Source organism: Megascapheus bottae, chromosome 27 (genome assembly GCF_031878675.1).
Source record: "Megascapheus bottae isolate mThoBot1 chromosome 27, mThoBot2.hap1, whole genome shotgun sequence".
Lineage (NCBI taxonomy): Eukaryota > Metazoa > Chordata > Mammalia > Rodentia > Geomyidae > Megascapheus > Megascapheus bottae.
In genome coordinates, this window is record NC_143535.1 from 3,454,226 (window position 1) to 3,473,866 (window position 19,641).

General features: G+C 50.2%; 1 protein-coding gene across 1 annotated transcript in view; it reads right to left on the bottom strand.

Annotated features, from left to right (window-relative positions):
• Sorl1 (sortilin related receptor 1) overlaps nt 1-19,641 on the bottom strand; it is a 105,065-nt gene that overhangs the window by 41,290 nt on the left and 44,134 nt on the right. Inside the window, exons 12-21 of the mRNA XM_090319304.1 lie at nt 18,240-18,328; nt 13,582-13,760; nt 12,691-12,877; nt 11,437-11,565; nt 10,946-11,031; nt 7,576-7,748; nt 6,288-6,419; nt 4,459-4,550; nt 2,958-3,204; nt 2,273-2,411 (exon numbers count right to left, since the gene is read on the bottom strand). Coding sequence (XP_090175430.1) covers nt 2,273-2,411; nt 2,958-3,204; nt 4,459-4,550; nt 6,288-6,419; nt 7,576-7,748; nt 10,946-11,031; nt 11,437-11,565; nt 12,691-12,877; nt 13,582-13,760; nt 18,240-18,328 — 1,453 coding nt within the window. The remainder of the gene's footprint in view (nt 1-2,272; nt 2,412-2,957; nt 3,205-4,458; nt 4,551-6,287; nt 6,420-7,575; nt 7,749-10,945; nt 11,032-11,436; nt 11,566-12,690; nt 12,878-13,581; nt 13,761-18,239; nt 18,329-19,641) is intronic.

The window sequence follows — 19,641 nt, forward strand, 5'->3', positions numbered from 1 at the left end:
GAGGAGACCGGCTACGACCTTCTGATCTCACAGAAACGACAGTGAGGAGCTCAGAAAGGTTAGGAGACCAGCTGAGGCACTTCCTACACTAAGAGCCTTTGCCCAGGGCTCTGGGCAGGGGCCACATCCATGCAGCCATGCTTGAGTTGAAGCCCTAGAACTGACCAAACCACCAACACCACCAAATGTAGTATTCAACACTGCGGTCATATTTCAGGAACACTGCAAGGCCACGGGGGCAAGGCCTGGTGGATTTCATTCAGTTTCTGCAGCCAACATGGTTCTGATTCTTGCTAATTCCTAAGTATGTGTTCTGGACAAGGGCTGGACCCTCTCTTCTCATCTCCAAGGTCAGAGTCTGCATGGCCTTGGGAAAGATGAGGGAAGGTTTTTCCAGCCCCCAGAGCCCATTAGTGTGGTCTGATGAATACACCTATTATTAGCTTTTGCTTGGCCAACAGAAAGTCTCAAATGGATTTAATGCAGATAATAACAAAAACAACCCAAGATGAGGGACTAAGAACACCGATCAGTGGCAGAGTGCACACTCGGCAAAGCTCTGGGTTAATTCTAGTTTACCAATCCCTCCCCCAAATTAAAACAAAGAATGAAAAGTAACAAAAATGAATGGCATTGGGGAACCTAATAAGCATCATCCATGTGCAGTTAACTCTTTTGGTATCTAACGCAGCAAAGAAGTTCCTTCCTGGCTGTGCAGTGCAGGAGCCAGTCTCACAGCAGCTCTGACCTAAATGGAACTGGCATCCCTGTGAAACTGTACCCGTGTACCTGTGCAAGCAGGAAGCCCCTAAAAGGGCCCTCCCCCATCAAATGCAGCTTGAGAGAGAATCCCTAAAGCAAAAGGAAAACAGGAGCAAAGGGACACATTAACCAACCCCGGGCCAAAGGGCAGTCCCAGCTGACCCTGCACCCCACAGAGCTCCCCACCAGCACACATCTCCCACTCACACAGGACTTCCCTCTGTGCAAACCCTGTCCTGACCCTAGGATTTCTCTGACTAGTCTCAATGAAGGAGATTCTTGGAAATAAGAAGAGCAAAGCACACCAAAGCTGAGGTCACAGGCCTGTCTACTGGCCATGAGCAGACCACATGCACATGTACGCAGAACACTCCTTCCCCGTCCCCCCACCCCATCCTTTGTCGTGGCCACAAGTTAACTGTGCTGGAATAAGAGGCACCCGAAGGAGAATCCCTTGGGAAAGCTAATACTATCTACAATTTCGTTGCCTAATCTATAAACAGTAATCATAACACCAGCCCTCCCTACTTTCAGGCCAGTGGGAAGGGCATAACAATAATACGTTTGTAAGATAGTTTATAGTCTTTGAAAGGTGTTTTCTGGCTATCTTCCTTGGTCCTGAAGGGCTAAGAGCGGTATCTCTAACTGTGTCCTTTCCCTCCTAGCACAGTGAGCCAAAAACCCACAAAACAATATCAACATTCTAGTTGAGGACAGCGAACTGAACAGTTTGTCAACAAAGGAGTCAGCTGACCTAGATACTATGTAATCCTGTGTGATAAAAGAAGGTGGCTATTCCTACTGCCTGAGCTCCCCAGAATCCAGTCCAGTTGGAGATAAGTGAAGGGAGAAAGATCAGATTCTGCAGGCAGACATCAGGAACATAGGCAAGAAGAGAATGTTGGCCAGCTCCTAGCTCCACCAATAAGAAAGCTGGGCGTGGTGGTACCTGTGTGTCATCATCTGGGCAGGACGCAGAGGGCACAGGTAGAAAAACAGCAGCCTAAGGCCACTCTGGGTAAAAATGTGAGACCTTAGCTGAAAAATGGCTGAAGCAAAAAGAGCCTAGCAGAACGCCTAAGGCCCTGAGTTCAAACCTCAGGACCACAGAATAAAAGTGCCACACAGGGGCGGGCTCTGCTCAATGGGCATAGAGCCATCTGAGTACCAGGCACACCACAGCTTCCCGTGAGTGTGCCAAACACAGACTAAGCACATGCTGGGCCTCTCCCGGCTGCACAAGGAGTCACCTCCCACTTGGGCAAGGGGCTGGGGCGGCAGGAGGGCCCCATTACACAGCCGGCACCAAGGCTCCAGGCAGGCAATGCACGCTGCCTTCCAGCTGTTTGTGTATCATTAGAAAAGAAATTAAGATGTCATTAGGAAGAAATTAAATAATGCTCATGTTGTCGTGACAACAAGGATGCACGCTGCCAGCTCCCGCTCCACGAGGAGAGCGTGTCCCCACGCCGCCGCGTCGCTAGGGGTGAAGGAGGGGCCTCTGCCCTACCTGTGTTCTTGCCCTTGTAGAAAATCTTCATGTCCGTCAGGCCGGTGAGCCGGCTGCCCAGCGTCTCTATCTGGGAGCCGCTGGTCTTGGACGCTCGGAAAATGCTCAGCTGTGACCAGTCATCCCAGTAGATCTCGTTCTACAACACAAGACAGAAGCCTTGGCCTGGGAGTCTAGCCTCCGCTGCGCCATCCCACGGGCACAGGTCGGGAAGCCTGGCGTGCAGGAGACAAGTGGACATTTGCTGGCTGAATGAGGGGCCCGACCAGAATTCCACCCAAACCCACGAGTCGGTGACTCCACCCGCACCTCACGCACTGTCCCACGCGGGAACCGTCCGGCGAGCATTTGCATTTGATCACACATTTGAGACCCCCAGTTTGAAATCTGTCAGTTTTAACAACCATGTTGTCGTGTAGCAGGGAATCTCCACGAGGGTCATGAGGGGAGACTGGACTCCCCTGAAGTCGGTGTGTGAGGAGGCAGCGCAAACCTCACCAGAGACGAAGCTGGGAACCCACGCCCAGCCCCAGGCATCACATGCGACGTGAGCAAGGTGGGAGCTGTCCAGGACTCCTGTACCACTACCCTCCCTGAGAGAACTCCCAGACCCTAGATAGCAGCGATGGAAAGCCCCGGAAGGCCCAGCGCTGCCCCGCCATGGGCCCTCCGCTCCGGGGCTCACCTTGAAGACAGCAATGGCATAGGGGTGCGGGAGGTTGTCCAGGATGACCGAGCGCTGCTGGCCACTGAAGGTGACCCGCTCGATGCAGTCCAGATAGGCGTCAGTCCAGTAGATCCACTGCTCGTCCACGGAGATGCCGTTGGGCCACTTCACGTCCTCGGACACGAGGCGATGCACTGCGGAGCCGTCCATGTTGCTCCGGTAGATGCCGGGCCTCAGATCGCCCCAGTCAGTCCAGAACAGCACTCTGCTCAGAAGGAAGACACGACCCACGTGTGCCCACAGGACAGACACGGGAGTGGACAAGCCGATCGGAACCACCGAGGAAGCCCTCTAGCAAACCCAGGCAGCAATCCTCTGCGATGATTGTCCTGGAAACTATTGCTTCATTGACTCCAGCAGGGCATTGGAACTTATTTGCAATCCAATGACGCAAAGGTAATATATACAATTATAATATATAACACATAGAAACATATATGCATAGATGGATAGATGGATACCACGGTATACATGCACCTCTCAAACCTAAAAATCTCTAGGTGTTCTCTAGGTGACAATGAGACCATTTCCTAGGTATGCCTTTTAGTAAATACACTACGGTCTAAGTGATTTATCCAGGTGTCTGTGGGGCAGGGGCATGCCTGGAGGAGGATGCTTTTAAAACACCTCCAAATGAAACACAGAAAGTAATGATGGTAGTTACCCTTTGGAAGTAAGGATCAGAATGGAGGATGACCAGGCACCCCAGCCACACAGGAAGCAAATGTTTGGAAGATCGCAGCTCGAGAACAGCCAGGTGAAAAGTTAGAGTCCCATCTCAAAATAAAGGCAGGCATGCTGGTGGGTATCTGTGGCCCCGGCTACATGGGAGACACAGCTATAAGGACTGACAGACGCTCCGATCAGCCCAGGCCAAAACACAGTACCTTACATTTAAAAAGTCACTAAAGCATAGGACTGGGGTATGGCTCATGGGGTAGAACGCCTTCTTAGAAGCACCAGGTCCCAGTTCAAACCCCAACAGCACCAAAAAGGTGAGTGTGTGTGTGTGGGGGGGTATAAACAAACTTCTCTGCTGATATCTTTAATCATAGATCATGGGAGGAAAGCGAATCCACCATTCCCCTCTGTGTTAAGGAATTAATAAAAAGCACCTGTACACTTCCCAAGCACTCACTGGCAAGATGGACCGAGTGAAGTGTGTGTGAACGTGGAGTTTCAAAAGCCCTCACAACGCATGAGCCGATCTGCCCCATCTGCAAAGACTCTCCTCACCTTCCCTTTCTGGAGGAGCATCCCTCAGATACCAACACCAGATGCCTGATGCCCACGCCTCGGAGCCACCCGGCCGCCAGGACCAAGCAGAGGCCGCCAAGTACTCCATCCGGAGACCCTGCCCTCTATGCTCAGAAGACGCAGAGATGCCGTCCAGTGCTGTGCACTTCTGATTGCTGCAACACGCGACACCAAGCTGACTTCCTCTTGGAGACACACTTACCCTTCTTGGGGCACAAGGACCAGAGCCCTGGGTCGATCCAGCACCGAGGAATTGATGATTGTCAGCCGAAAGTCACCATCTGAATTGGCTACCTGACAGAAAGACGGGGCGCAGGAGGGCCAGGCTGGATGTGAGAGCCTCCCCAGTCTCCATCAGAGCTGTCTACGGACGCACACCCTCCCTCACAGCTCTGCTCCCCTGCCTGGTTTTCCCATCAGAATATGCTTATCCCTGCCACCCCACCCTGCCCCAGGCTGGTATGACAGCTTTGACATGGTCAGAGGGGACAGCAAGAGTGATGCGTGGCCCCCTTCCCCCCAGGATTCCAGAGACACCCCCAACAGGTTCCATCGTCTAAGCGGGCAAGGCCTCTTACATAATATTGTGTAACTGTCCCGATAAGGAAAGAACTATTGCCTGTTACTGTATACCTATATTTACACACTAGATCATCTGTGGATATATGTGTCTCAACATGAGGTTTTGAGGAAGAAAGAAGCGAAAGCTGCCCTTTGTCCCGGGGTGGAGACACGATTAGCTAAACTTATTATGAAATGCCAATAGTATCTAATAAAAAATAGAAAAATAGTAATATGGCATAGTGCCCTTTAAATCACCTCTCGACTGCTCATAATACCCACCACAGCGCAAATGCCACACAAACAGTTGTTACACTGTGCTGTTTAGGGCACAACAAGAAAAGAAAGTCTGTACGTGCTAAGTATAGTTTTGTTTTGCTTTGCGTTTGTGGGTCGAATGCAAAACCACAGATGTGAAGGAGCCCGTCGGTGTTTACCGCTTGCCTGACACATCTCACAGGCTCCACGGTCCCCTCAGTTCTACACTGCACATGAAACACATTCTCCACATCACAGCCTTGCCACAGGGAGTCCATGGAGGGTGGGGGGTCTCACCTTCTCATGTCAGGACTCCTCAATCCTGGTGCCCCTCCAGGAGCATCGCCTGTCTGCTCTCCTGCCATGACCCCGCCCGGCCTACCCTTCCCGCCCGCACACTGAACCCAGTGGGGCTTGCCCGCAGCCCCAGGTTTGCCCCCTTTCCTAACTCTCCCCAACCACCTGGCTTTGTCCACCAACTCTTCAGATCTACCCACTAAGCTAATCTCAGACCTGAGCCTAGATCGGGCACAGATCACACACCACCGAGCATAAGACTGAGTGGATAAATGCTCCGCCATCTTTCCCGTAACAAACCCCGAGGCTGAAAGAAGAGAAGCCCCTTGCCCTGCCTGCAGTGGTTGTCAGGATAACCCGAGTCCAAGGTGGCCTCTCCCGGCCGTCCTCTCTCGTTACCTGTGTCCTCTCCTTTCACTGGGCTGACCACTCCGGCCTCAAGCTCCACCTACTGGCAGGGAAGTTTGAGTTTCTGGGGCACAGCCCTGTCCTAGCCCGCATGTGGTATACACCTACGGTCCTCGACAGGACGCTCTGGGATTGCATAGTCTGTGTATCTCCCTCACGTGTGGCCTTGCATGCGCCCGTGGGACAAGTGTAGGGATGAATAACAACGGGGATGAAGACTCCTACTCCAGAGTAATACTGGAGTACACTGCTTCCAGTGAGCCAGAGCAGACTTTCCACCAAGCACCCTGTCCTCAGGGGGGATATTTGGGGCTAGAAGCAGTCATTCTGTAGGTGACTTCCTTCTTCTTCCATCTCCACACGCTTAGCTTGTCAGTTCCCTGGAAATGCACCGAACCCTCCCGGCACCGTAGGACACCTGACCCCCTCACCCCGTGTGGAGTGTGGCTCGGAGCCCACGTGGTTCACCTGCTCACTCAGTCTACCACCACATGAGCGTGCACGTACCTCAATCTTTTTAAAGCCAGCATCCACCCAGTACAGCAGCTGGCTGAGGGGTTCGAAGGCCAGAGCCTCCACAGTCTCCAGGCCAGAGTCGATGATCACTTCCTGTCCCGTTGTCCCGTTCAAACAGAGGCGCTGAGGACAGAAAAACCGTCAGGAGCTGAAGGGTTCCATGGCTCAGAGCCACCAATGCTGTGGACAGGAAGCCTTTATTCACCCGGCTGGGCAGATAGCAATGAGATGTTTTATAGCAGTCACTTCTCCAGATTGGTTACTAAAATACATTTTGAGGACATTACTAAAATCTATGCAGGTTTCCTGTTTTAAACAGAATAACAGCATTACTTCTATTACTCTGTGTTATCACGATGAACACAGAATACTGAACTAAGTCCTGTATTACCCTCCTGAAGCCAGAAATGACCACCATGTGGAAACCTGTTGGTTTTTTTTTTAATAAATGAAACCAGACTGCTGGTATTTGGGGCTGTGTCTTCTTTTATAGTCTTTCTTGCCTAGAGAAGCTCTTGGCTATGAAGCACCAGCCTGGCACAGTTAAGCCTTTGGTCATCCCCACCCCCCTCACTGTGCCCCAGGACTTCCAATGAATTGGGCAATATAAATAAAACTCTTTGAAATTGCTTTTCTAGAAAGTAGACAATAAATAAAGCATCAAACAGTGATCCTTTAGAGTGCATAGATTACAATGTCTGCCTTTATGGCTCTTTCCAGAGGATCTTCAATGCCTCTGTGTGTGTGTGTGTCTGTGTGTGTGTGTGTGTGTGTGTGTATTTTTATTTTTAAATAACACCATCCTGAGCTCCCACCTAGGCCTTCTGATGGTGTGGCTCTTGTCTGTGTTCAGAAGAAGTGAAGTGGATAATTACATGAACCTTGGTTGGCTAAGTCAATTGTTACCACACCATAACTTGAGAAGAGAGATACTAGAGGCAGCCAGCACAATATACAGGGACTAATAATCCTACATTATTAGTTCTAGAAGATTCCTGGCTGAAGGGAAGCCTCAAGGATACAAATTGAAAGCTTCTTTGGGAGGGAAGGGAGAGAAGGAAGGAAAGTAAGGAGAAAAAGAAAAAAAGAATAAATATTATTAAATTATTTCCTTCGAATATGCCCAGAAGAAGGCAAGGAGAGTAAAACACTGAAGGAGACAAGTGAAGTTTCACCTGTCACTCCCGAGACGTGTTTCCATGGTGAGGCTCTTGGTGCCTTTGAGCCTTTGAGCCTGGGCGGGAGTGGGCAGTCAGGAGAAGCAGGCAGGCGGGCTCACCTGGATAGAGTCCAAGGCCAGGTCAGACCAATACAGGCAGTTGTGCTCGTAGTCGAAGTCCAGGGCCACGGCTGCACGCAGCCCCGAGAGTGGCAGCTGCTCCGTGGCTCCGGACGCGAGGTCGTAGCGGAAGATGGACTTGCGCATGGCGTACAGGATGAACTCGTTCTCTTCTGCCGGACACAAAACAACAGCGCACCCAAAGAATGCCACACACTCCCCACAGCTCACTCCCACCTTCTCCTCCAGACACAGCCTTCCACCCACTACTGTGCAGGCAGAGCAGAGGGGAAGAGTCTAGGAACCCAGGCTACAAGGGCAAGCTCCCACGATCTGTCGGGGAGTGGGTTAAGTCAGCTCCAGGACAGCTCTCTCTTCCTATGCAAGAGTTTTGTTTGCCACACTTTTTTTTTTTGCCAGTCCCGTGGCTTGAACTCAGGGCCTGAGCACTGTCCTTGGACTTTCTCAAGGCTAGTGGCTCTACCACTTGAGCCTCAGCACCTCTTCCAGCTTTTCCTATGTATGTGGTACCAAGGAATCAAACCCGGGTCGTTGGGTAAGCTAGGCAAGCACTCTACCACTAGGCCACATTCCTGGCCCATGTCTGTCTACTTTTTAATTTCAGTTCCCTCAGGATATGTCCTTCCGCATCTGTACCTCTGAGCTCAGCCTAAAAGACTTGGGTCACCTCCACGAATCTACATGAGACCAGGATCCTCCAGCTGGCCCCTCCACCTGGCCCCTCCACCTGGCTCCCGCCCCATCTTCCCACGTCCATGCACTAGAAGCCAGGAGGCCTGTTGTTCACACCGATGAGTGTGATCAGGACAACCTGTTCCATTCTTTTTTTGCGGAACAGCGTGTTCCATTCTTGCCTTCCACATAACCAGGCATTTGTCCTGGAATGTTTCACAACATCTTGACACTTTTTAAAACAGAACTTGAAAAACATAAACATCTTTTTGTTTCTACTTAACAAAGACACAATGTACCTACCCTGTACCCCAGCATGCTTGAAAAGTCCCAACAAATATAAGAGGGAACCAAGTTCACAAAGGAGAAAACTTGAGACCAGAGAACCCCACCAACTCACTCAGGCCGTACTGCCAGTAAGTGGCAGACCTATGATCTGGGCCCAGGCTGTCTGTTCTAACCACTGTGCCATACAGCTTTGGACGATGCAGAGCCTAAGGATAGTCTTACGGTTCAGAAATTAAGGTCAGGGGGTGTTTAAGAGCTTTATGCAGACCACCTGCAATGAGAAGACTCTGCTCTTTTCTTTTTGGCAGTACTGGGGTTTGCCGGTTGGTCTTTCCATTTACTAGGCAAGCACTTCATGAGCCATGCCTTGGGCCCCCTGCTCTTCCTTTTCTATCTGAGAAATAGCCTGGAAGATGTCGTGATTCTCTATCTACATCAGAATTTCCATCTCCAGCGACTGGCACGTACCATACGCCTAGAAGAGCGGAGCATGCTCCGTCACACCTCACCTTACGGACTGCCCTTTGGGCAACTGCTCGTCTATAGCAGCTTTTACCATAACTGGGGGAGAGAGCACCCAACCCTGACAGGAGGGAGCACCAGTCACTGAGGCCAAGCCCGTGGGAACCACCACGATGCCCCCAGGAGGAAGTGGGAGAGACAGGAGGAGCAGAACAAGCTGGGCTCTGGGAATCCCAGGGTCAAAGTAAGGACAATATTCATCTGATGTCTTTTGAACCTGGTGTCTACCCAACTATTTGTTGCTTGTGTCATCTCCCTGGGGACACCAAAAATTAAAAAAAAAAAAGATTTCCAGGTGAAAAATATATACCACAAGTCCATCTGAACAGTGTGTTGCATGTGGAACCAAGACACCAGGATGAATCCCTCTGCTGCATGCTTGCATTAGTGGGGTCTTGCTCCCTCCCCCATCCTATTCATTTAATAACACCAATTCATCAAAACAAGAGAGAGACTGGGCTGGTGATACAGAGAATACTTCTAACATGCACGAGGCCCTGGGTTTGATCCCTTGGTATCGTAAAAAAAAATAGTAAATAAATCCACCAAGAAAAATTTAATAACTTAAATCTGCCTTCTTGTCCTTTGGTTTTATTTCACTTCAAAAGCATCTAAACTGCCAGCACATGATAGCTAAATGTTTCCTTTTGTTTGTCTTTATAATTCCTGAGCAGACACAGGGTGCTTGATGAAAGACACATTCACAGCAGTGAGACTTTTGCCCCAGCTCTCTCTCCAGCATCCCACACACTCACTGTCACCCGCTTTTTCCACTACAGAAGTACAGGGCACCCTGCAGTGCCTCAAGCTGCCCTCCTCACCACAAGAAGGGACAGAGTTCTTGGCTGGCACTGGCTATAATATGACCTAGAAATGAACATCATTACAGCAACCATGCAAAAGAAAATCTGAGGTGGCGATAGGGCGGATAATGGTCCCAGCCTGAAAAATAACATAAAACAAAAAGGGTTAAGGTGTAGAGCAGGGTAGGGGAGAGAAGAGGAGGGAGAAAAGGAAGGCAAAGAAGGGAAAAGAGGAAGAAAGAGGAGGAGAAGAAGAGGAAGGGGTGAAGGAGCAGGAGGAGGAGGAGGAGGATTTGAGGAGGAAGAGGAGAAGAAATCAGTACCTTCTAAAAGTCCTTCCAAAATAAAAATAAATAAATAAAGTCCTTCCAGGTGCCTGAATTACCTCATCTTGGCAGAGACATGACAGCCCCATCAGTTCTTGAGGCACCCTAGGCTTTCTGGGTCCTTCCCTGCTGCTGGTTCCTGTCTGTGATTCTTTGACATTTAGGGGGTGACCAACACTGAAACGAGACCTTTCTATTTCATTCACTCTTCTATCTTCTCTTACCAGAAGAGAAAACAGAGCTTTCCTATCCTGCTGGTTCTGATGGGCTTTGAATAAACTGTTTCTGCCCCTTGCTGAATTATCTTCAGAAATATTTATTACAAAAGCATGCACTCCAGGCACTCAAGAGCAATCACTCAAACTCCACTCACCCAAGCCCTCATCAAAACCAGCTCTTGTGAGGATGTGATGCGGATATTATCTGCTCATTTGCAGGAATCTGCTGAAGCGGTGGTTCTTTTTTACATATCCACAGAGGAATGTTAATTACTCTGGTAATGACGGAAGATTGAATTAAAGGATAATGAACTTAGCATGACAAGCAGGGCCGGCAGTGAGTGGAGAAGCTGCCCTGCCTCCCGCCTGCCCAAGGTAACTGTGCATGTTTAGTGGCTTAGTGGTGCCTGGACTGCTGGGCTACATCTGGCCAGTGCCTGCAGAAGTCAGTGCCACTCTCCCAGGGTGAGCAGGAAGAAAGATGCCCCAGGAAGACAACAGGAAGCAGGCCCTGTCCTACCTGCCAGGGGGCAGGGAACCAGCTCCCCTTCCAGGCGGGCTTCAACGTCTCCTCCGCTGCAGGTATCCCCGGAAATCTTCCGGTAGCTGTAACACCGAGAAATCAAGACACATCGAGGTACAATCGCCAAGTTACCCCAATTGGAAGCCTATCCCCTCCTTCCCCACGCGTGCACTTCCCCATGGATCTAGAAAGGTGCTGGTGGCTGAGTCAGTTCTGATCATGACTACACAAGGTAAGCACAATGCTACACTGTCCGGGAAAACACTTCTACATGGACTGAAGACATTCAACCCCTCTGAAGATGGTTCCTTGTAAGTTTATGGTTTACAAGGCCCCTAGAGTTGGAGAGAAGCTCAGTGATGGATGTGTTTTCTCACTGGGGAAGGGAGACTGTCAGCTCTACCCTGCTCCTGGAGCCTCTGCCTAGCAGTACAGGGACCCGCTCTTCCCATGGGCAGGCCCCCAGCTGGTGCCCAAGCAATGCATACCCTCTGGTTCTCCTGTAAGTGGAGCCCACGAGACATGGCACAGGAGGGGAGTAAGACCTCCCAGAGAATTCCGGGTCTGGAACACAAACCTCTAAGGACAAATCTTCACTCAGCTTGAAACCAAAATCACTGAAAAGGAAATTGGAATTGGTTCAGGCCACAGTTTTGGACTTAGGTGGTTTCTGTTCTTCGACCTGACCCTTGGATTTGTGCTGCAACAGGTGTCCAGTACAACATGGCTTGGAGGCCGGGAGTGTGGCCTAGTGGTAGAGTGCTTGCCTAGCATGCATGAAGACCTGGGTTCCATCCCTTGGTACCACATACATAGAAGCTGGAAGTGGTGCTTTGGCTCAAGTAGTAGAGTGCTAGCCTTGAAAAAGCCCAAGAACACTACCCACGTCCTGGGTTCAAGCCCCGGGACTGGCCAAAACAAACAAATACACGAAAAGAACACGCTCCTTTTCTGTTTTTTCTTTGCTTTTTTTATTTGGTGCAGGTATTGGGCTTGAGCTCAGGTCCTCACACTTTTCCTCAGCTTTTTCTCTTAAGGCTGGCACTCGATCACCTGAGCCACATCTCCACTTGTGGCCTTTTGCTAGTCAACTGGAGAGAGAGTCTCTTGGATGTGTCTGCCGGAGCGGGCTTTATACCATGATCCTCAGATCTCAGTCTCCTAAGGAGCCACCAGCACCTGGCCAGCTGCACAGCCTTGGGATGTCTGCTCCACATTCCGGGATCTAACCTGAAAGGCCACCTCAAAGAGGCTGCTCACCAAGAGCTCCGATTCCAGCAATCCCAGCCCCCGCTCTTCTCCAGTCATCGCAGTGGGGCCCTGTTTCCTCCTCTGAGGCTCCACCCCTCTCCATCACCCACCTAGTGATCTGCGCACACCATGGATACTTTTCCCCCTTTCTAGGCAGTGCCGGGGATACCGACAGAAAAATATATACCAGCACCCCTAGCTTCAGAGAGGAAAGTAAGCCCCTCTGGGATAGGGTCCTAAGGAAAGATACTTCCCTACAAAAGAATGTTCAGCAGGTGGGTCAACCCCCTAGAAATAAACCCTCGAGGGGCAAATCCCTAAAGCAACAGCTATGGCTTTCTGAGGTCACGACACCCCTGCTGCACCACAGGACTGCAGGAGCTAAGGAGAGCCACTCAAGCGAGCTGAGGGCCGCAGAGACCATTCCTAAACATTCTACTCCGGGGACCTGACGGTGGAGCTCACGGCCCAGCCACTGAAGAAGAACCCACCATTCGTAGTCCTCCCGAGTGCAGGAGCAGTTGGACAGGACCACGGGCCTGTCAAAGTCTTCTCCATTGAAGCAGGTGGCATGGGGAGTCCTCCGCTTGAACACCGTCTTGTGTCCCAGCAAACACTCATTCCCCCGCTCGTCCGACGGGGACCACAGCTTGTAGTCGTTCTCTGTGCAAGGAACCCCTGAGGGAAAAGACAGACGGCATAAAACAGCAGCGCTAGATCCACCTGGGGCTTCCTGACCCCCTCCCCAACTCCACAGTCCAGGCCCCTCTGCCTGTGCATCCCACTACTGCACATTGAGTTCTGCCAGGCACTGTCTCAAGCCAAGCGCCCATTGGGCTAAGGTATCCTGAGAAGGAAATACTGAAGGGATGGAGGTGTGGCTCAAGTGGTACAGTGCTTGCTTAGTAAGTGTATGGTGAGTTCAAACCCCAGGATGGTGGCTCCTGCCACGGGTCCAGAGAAACAGGGTCAAACTGTGAACCCCACTCAACCTTTCCCCCCTTTTAAAGGTGATTTCCTCAAGCAGCTATCAGAGAAACCCAAAGAAAGCTGAGTCACGGAGGCAGACTCACCAAACACGTTCCCTTGGGCTTGCTGGTATGGAAAACTGTATTCCACTCACTCATCCACATTCCTGACTGGCCCACATTGACAGCCATATTTGCTAGGCACTTCACAAGGAGACCAGGGCTCAAGGGTTCGAGGAGTGAGCAGCGGTGGTATTGAGAAGGAAGGAGTAATGGTACTCATCTCGCAGTGCTCCCTGCTCCCCTGCCCTCGCCCACCTCCCCCTGAGCCTCAGCCCCGCTCAGGATGCTCTGCCCTCACAGGGGAGCCAGCCACGCCCTGTGGGAGAAAGGGCCCCGGCGGCAGCAGCTCACCCAGGGCGTCCGTGGCATTGACCTGGAGGATGAGCCAGCTGTGGACATTCTCTTTGTTGGACCCGAAGATGGTGAAGACACTGCTCTTCTCGCCAGGCTCCGTGAGGAGGCCGTACACGAACACTGGCTGCTCGGAGAAGACGAATATCTTCCAGGTCTCCCCTTCATTGGTGCTGTACCTGCCAAGACAAGGCAAAGGGGCCATGGTTCACACCACGTCTCCCATGGGGGAAAGCTGACCCCGGGTCCCACAAGCGAAGTTTACAGCTACGTCAGGAGAGCAAGGAAGCCCAGGGACTCGCGGCCACCTCCACAAGACACAAGGGCTGTGGGTTCAAGCCCCGGTGAGCTAAGAGGGCTCCATGAGACCAAATTTAGGACAATTTAAACGTGAGAAATGGAACAATGGAACAGATTACACACTGAATTAAAACACTGCTGTCCACACATTCTGAGAGAGGCGAGGGTTTTCAGCTACCATGTATATTCCACGAGATGCTCACATCTTGCAAGCAGACAGCCCTGACTTGGTTCTGAAGAATGTATGTCAAGGCACAGAGCATTTCCATCACTGGAAATACCCACTGTGCCTGCCTATGCAATCACCAGATCTGAGCTCTTCCTTATCCAAGAACTTGCTGTAATCTACCTGCACTCACAATGACGGAATGAAGCTAGAGCACAGGACACCCGTTGAAGGAAATTGCATAGATGGCACCGAAGTTTCATTATTTCAACCCTGTCCTTTAACATCCTCATGGTTAAAAGGTTACTAAGAAGGCCTGCTCCTCTACACCTCGTGGGACAGAGGCCACATGGGAAGGGGCGTGGCCTTCTGTATCCACGTTACAATGCTCCTGACTGCTCTGGGTACGGAGCTCATGAAAGAGGTAGGTACCCCCCAGAGCGGAAAGGACTGAAATCAGGTCCATAAAAGGCAGCTGCTCTGCTGCACCTCGTTTTTCGGGGGCTTGTCAGAATTCTCAGAAATCAGAACTCTCCTTAGAGAAAAGAAGCTGTGAGCAAGTCTAAAATATTACATACTATCAGTATCCTCTGGCCCAGTCAGGCTGACGGCAGAGACAAAATGGCTCTCATTCCCCGCCATCAAGCGGGCAAACTTGTGTTTGGTTCTTTCGGGGTTGGGGTGAGAAACCCAATGGACTCTTCTGAGCTGAAGATCAGCAAGGAAAAGAAGCTGCCGCACTCATCCACTGGGCAGGATGCTGGGGTGGTGAGCGTCCACTGAATAAACGCATAGGCCAAGCGCCAGCCCAGGCCCTGGTTTGCCTGTATCGGATCTGTAGACACCACCACAACCCACAGCGTTCAATTAACTGTACCAAAGGTAACAGTCTCTGGGGAGAACCACAGCAGAAGCTCAAACAAACAACTCACAGTTATCTGTGCTAATCAGGAAGAGAAAGACAGAAACAATTTAAGGGAACCACCACCAAAAAGAAAGTCTGTCCTTGGCCCCCATTACCTCTTATTAAAATAACCAACACTACTCAAAAATGGGTTCCAGGCCAGAAAAACTCTCTTCTAAGCCACCCCTGCCTCCTGGCCTCCCTCTTTAATTGGCTCAGAAAAGACATGGCATCCCAGCAGGCACAGAGGGTGGCACAGGCCGCTCCTGGAACCCTGCAGCTCTTGCTACTGCAGCCTCTGGGTGCACAACATCTGATTCATTGGGGAGACTCGTATAATTGACCTGCAACCATGCTTAACAGAAAGGGGCTCCGTTCCAGCCTGGCCTCCACCTCCTATCCCTTCCTCACATGGGAGCTGGGGATGTCAGGCTGGGCCATCTCTAGTGCCTTAGACATGGCAAGATGTACACCCCAGAGAGCCCCTGTGCTCAGGACACGACATCAGTGGTACTCTTTGGAGATATGCAAATGGTACTCTACCCAGATCCCTTCCAGTTTTATAAGTCAGTTGAAAAGGGAAAATAAATCATCTCAGAAAACTAACTACGCATGACCTAGTTGTTGATCAATCAAGAATTTGCCTGATAATCTGGACAGGAACTTGTCTACAAAAGCCTGACTAATGAGTTGAGGAATTCAGGTGTATAATAAAAAAGGTAACTAAAAGGCAAAGGATTTAGAATTAAGATCAGTGCTGAATAGGACAGCCAATAAGTGCTATGAGGCTCAGAGGACAGAAAGATCATCACAGCAGACTGAGTCAGAGGGGGCCTGCTCAAGGCCCAGCTGGCAGATACGATCAACGATCACTGGATCTAGAGGAATCTCCCTTCACCAATGGCTCATCTGCTGAGATGGATGCAAATTTTGATTCAATCCTTTGAGGAATCCATCAAAAGATTCATAATTTGAAGTCATTCATGAGAAATAAGTACCAGGAAGTAGGAAGAGAGGTCTCCATGGAGGAAGCAGATCACAACAAAAAAGTCCAGCTAACACAGTGTCCCCTCACTCCCGGGCATCCCAGCGAGTTACTGTCTAACCTCAGTAATACGTCCACTGCCTGCTTCTCAGAGCAGCAGGAGAACCAAAACACAACGAGTGCCAGGTGGCTAAGGAGATCTGGGGAAAACTCAGGCTGGTATTTGAGATACCAATATACCTGTCCAACAGCTATCCTGTCTATATCTCCATATTTGTAAATGGTTTAAGCCATACACCGGGCACCTCTAAATGACCTATGCAAATAGAGGAACACGACTGAGATGATTTATCTCCAAAGCTCACAGCCCCAAAGTCATTATGAGATGTGGGGGGGGGGTGTGCACCAGGCATATGATTTCCCAGCAGCAGCCTTCTTTCCTGGTCCTGTGTGTGCCGGCTAGTATAGAATGGCAAGGCATCCCGAGCACACAGATGATGTGCCTGCCGACAGATGGTGTGAGAGGACTAAACTCAAGCGAACTCCTGTGAGGGAGCCAGCATGGAATGCAAATGGAATCTGTGGAGAAGTTAAACAAGGAAAATTGGTACTGGATGTTAAAGTCTGAAACCAGACCAAGAATGCAATATGCATGTTCCTAGGAATGTAAGCTCTGTCCTCTGGGTGTCCTCTACACACACACACACACACACACACACACACACAGCAAGAAACTACACACTGCCATTGTACCACTGTTTCCTTGCCTATTTTACAAACAGAAGAGGGAAAGCTTAAATATCCTGTCCATCCTGGAACCAGCGTGCTAACTGTATGAAAAGGAAGTTCACTGGATAGTACTGTATTCTGTATTACTAATAGAGACCTAAGCATCACTGTGGTGCTTTGGCTGCGGTCATGTGAGCAACAGCCAATCCAAACATGAACACAGAGGGTGACATGGAAGCAGAGCCTCCTCCATGACTCCTCCTCCAGAGAAGCTGCTGACCAGAACAGAGAACAGCCAGGTGTAGAGCTAACTAAACACACCAGTGCTTCACTTGTCTGGGCTTCCCGGAAGCCAGGCTGTTCGGTACACGCTAAATGAATCAAAGGGGAAAAACAGCTGCTAAGATCTCTGTTTCAATTTGCACTCCCCCGCCCCTCTTGCTGCTGGCCTTGATTCTACAAGGAGCAAAAGCAAAGAAATGTTTCTTCCCACTCTAAACAAAGCCCCCTCTGCCTCTCCAGGGAAAAATCCACCTAAAGGCTCAGTACAAAAGCAAGCAGAATAACGCCATCCAGCATTATCCTGACCCCAAATCCCTGTCCAATACCTCCCTGAAAGTAACCAGACAGTGAATTCTGATTTTAATGAAATCAGGACTTGAGGAGAAACAAAACTTACAAACACTTGACAGTTTTGCTCTACAAAAAGTTTTGCAGGGCTGGGAACATAGCCTAGTGATTGAGTGCTTGCCTACCATGCATGTAGCCCTGGGTTCGATTCCTCAGTACCACATATAAAGAAAAAGGCTGGAGTAGTACTGTGGTTCAAGTGGTAGAGCTCTAGCATTGACAAAGCCCAAGGGCAGTGCTCATGTCCTGAGTTCAAGCTCCAAGACTGACAAAAAATAAGCAAACCCCCGCCTCCTGCAAAATCAGAATCACTACACTACATAGACACTTAAAAAACAGCAATACATTTTTCAAAAGTTCTGCAATATAAGAAGTAGAGGACATAATCTAGAACACTCAAGTGTCAATCATGCCTCATCAAATGCCACAGGGAGACCTTGGGCAAGTGACTTCATTTTTATGAATCTCAGCCCCAAACTTCATTTCCAGCCCTATCTATTAGAGGACTTAATGAGACACAGTAAATGTTACCTGGCTAATAAGTTATATACAGTCAGCAATTATCATCTGAGCACAATGATTCATTTTTATTAATCATTATTTAATCATGCTGTGAGTGACTCTGTCATACTGATACAAAGACATGCAGGTCTCTGGTCATGCTTTTCATCAGTATTAAGCCTTTACATTTACACAGAGCTGCAGTTTTTCAGATCGGTCACGATGACCTCCCTGATTCCTCAAAGCACCCCTCTGAGATAGAAAGGGCAGGCTCTTGTGCACGTTCTCGAGACAAGAAACGAGTACATGACTTTGAGAGGAACCCAGCCGTGTGATGGCAACCACGCAGTGCTGGAGAGAGAGCATTCCACCACGTACACGGGCACCTTTCCTGGGTGAGTGTGTGCATGCTCGTGTGAGCAGGCTCTCCGAGAGACACTTACTTTAGCTCGTTGGTTTCCACGCCCTGGGCTATGGCCATGATGACACCCCCGTGGTCTCCCCACGTGTAGTAGTGAGGTCCAGGAAGGGCCTGGAGAGGAAAAGCCAGAGGTGACGTACTCTGTAGGCAAGCACAAACCACGTGCGCGCGCACACACACACACACACACACACACACACACACACACAGCATGCACACATTCATAAACACGGACGTGTGTGCATGCATGCACACACACAGCGGCCAGCCACTTGAATGCCAGTTTTCAGTTGACACAACACATTCACTTCCATCATCTTCACACTCCTGAGAGGAGGCAGAGCACTGCTTTGTTTTGTTTTTTTTTTTCCCTGCCCAAAGAAACAAGGCAGTGTATATAGCAAAAGGCACCCAAGACCAGTGATTCAACATTGACCAATCCACTGGGGCTCAGGTGGTAAAGAGAATGCATGAAGCCCTAGCACATTAAAAAGTAAATAATAACCAACTAGAGTTCTGTTTCTACTAAAACCATATCAGTGTCTTCCAGCCCGTCCTTCCAATTAAGTACTAAAAACTATGAACATAACTCAAATTGAAAAGTAAGGGACCATGGATACAGGAAAGGTGGATGAACTTCACATTGCCTGTGGTGAATGACAGAAGCCAGCCAAAAAACTCTGTAGGACCTGATGCAATCCAAAGAAATGCCCAACCCTAATTTGCAGGGGGGAAGCACATGGACAAGAGTAAGGAGAGAGAGGGCAGTGTACTAAACAGACCTTCTGGATGGAGGTGGGAACACTTGACGTTGGGAACCTGGGAGGTAAGAGTCCAGTTCTTATACTGGAGGCGTCACCCGTGTGCTACACTCTCATCTTCTTGTCTAACGAAGCCCACTTTTGCGCACGCGCAGTGCACTTCCCTGTGCCACCACCACGTTGTGATAGCAGTTCTGAGGATCAGAGAATTTGCACAGGAGACTGGAAGGGACAGTATTCTGACCACTCCACCCTGCTTCCTCTTCCCGGACTCCACCTGCCACATGCCGCAGACAGCGCGTTAAGGGAAGCTGCTCACAGCCTCAACCTCTCTGCCTTCCAGTGCCTTCCGGGGCCTTCTCTGCTCGTCTCCAGGATAAGGTCCCTTGAGGACAGGCTGGGAGGGGGGCCCTGACAGCTGCCCTGGCAGTGGCAGCCCATACCACTCTAGCAGAGGAGCAAGACACAGCTTTCTACCCAAAGGAAATCACTTGCAGATGTGAACACCCCAGATGACACCACAAACTGAAGGAACGATGAAACCACAGCACTATCTGCAGAAGGAATACCCGGGCGCGTGCACGCTCGCGCGCTCTCTCTCTCTCTCTCTCTCTCTCTCTCTCTCTCTCTCTCTCTCTCTCTCTCTCTCTCTCTCTCTCGCAC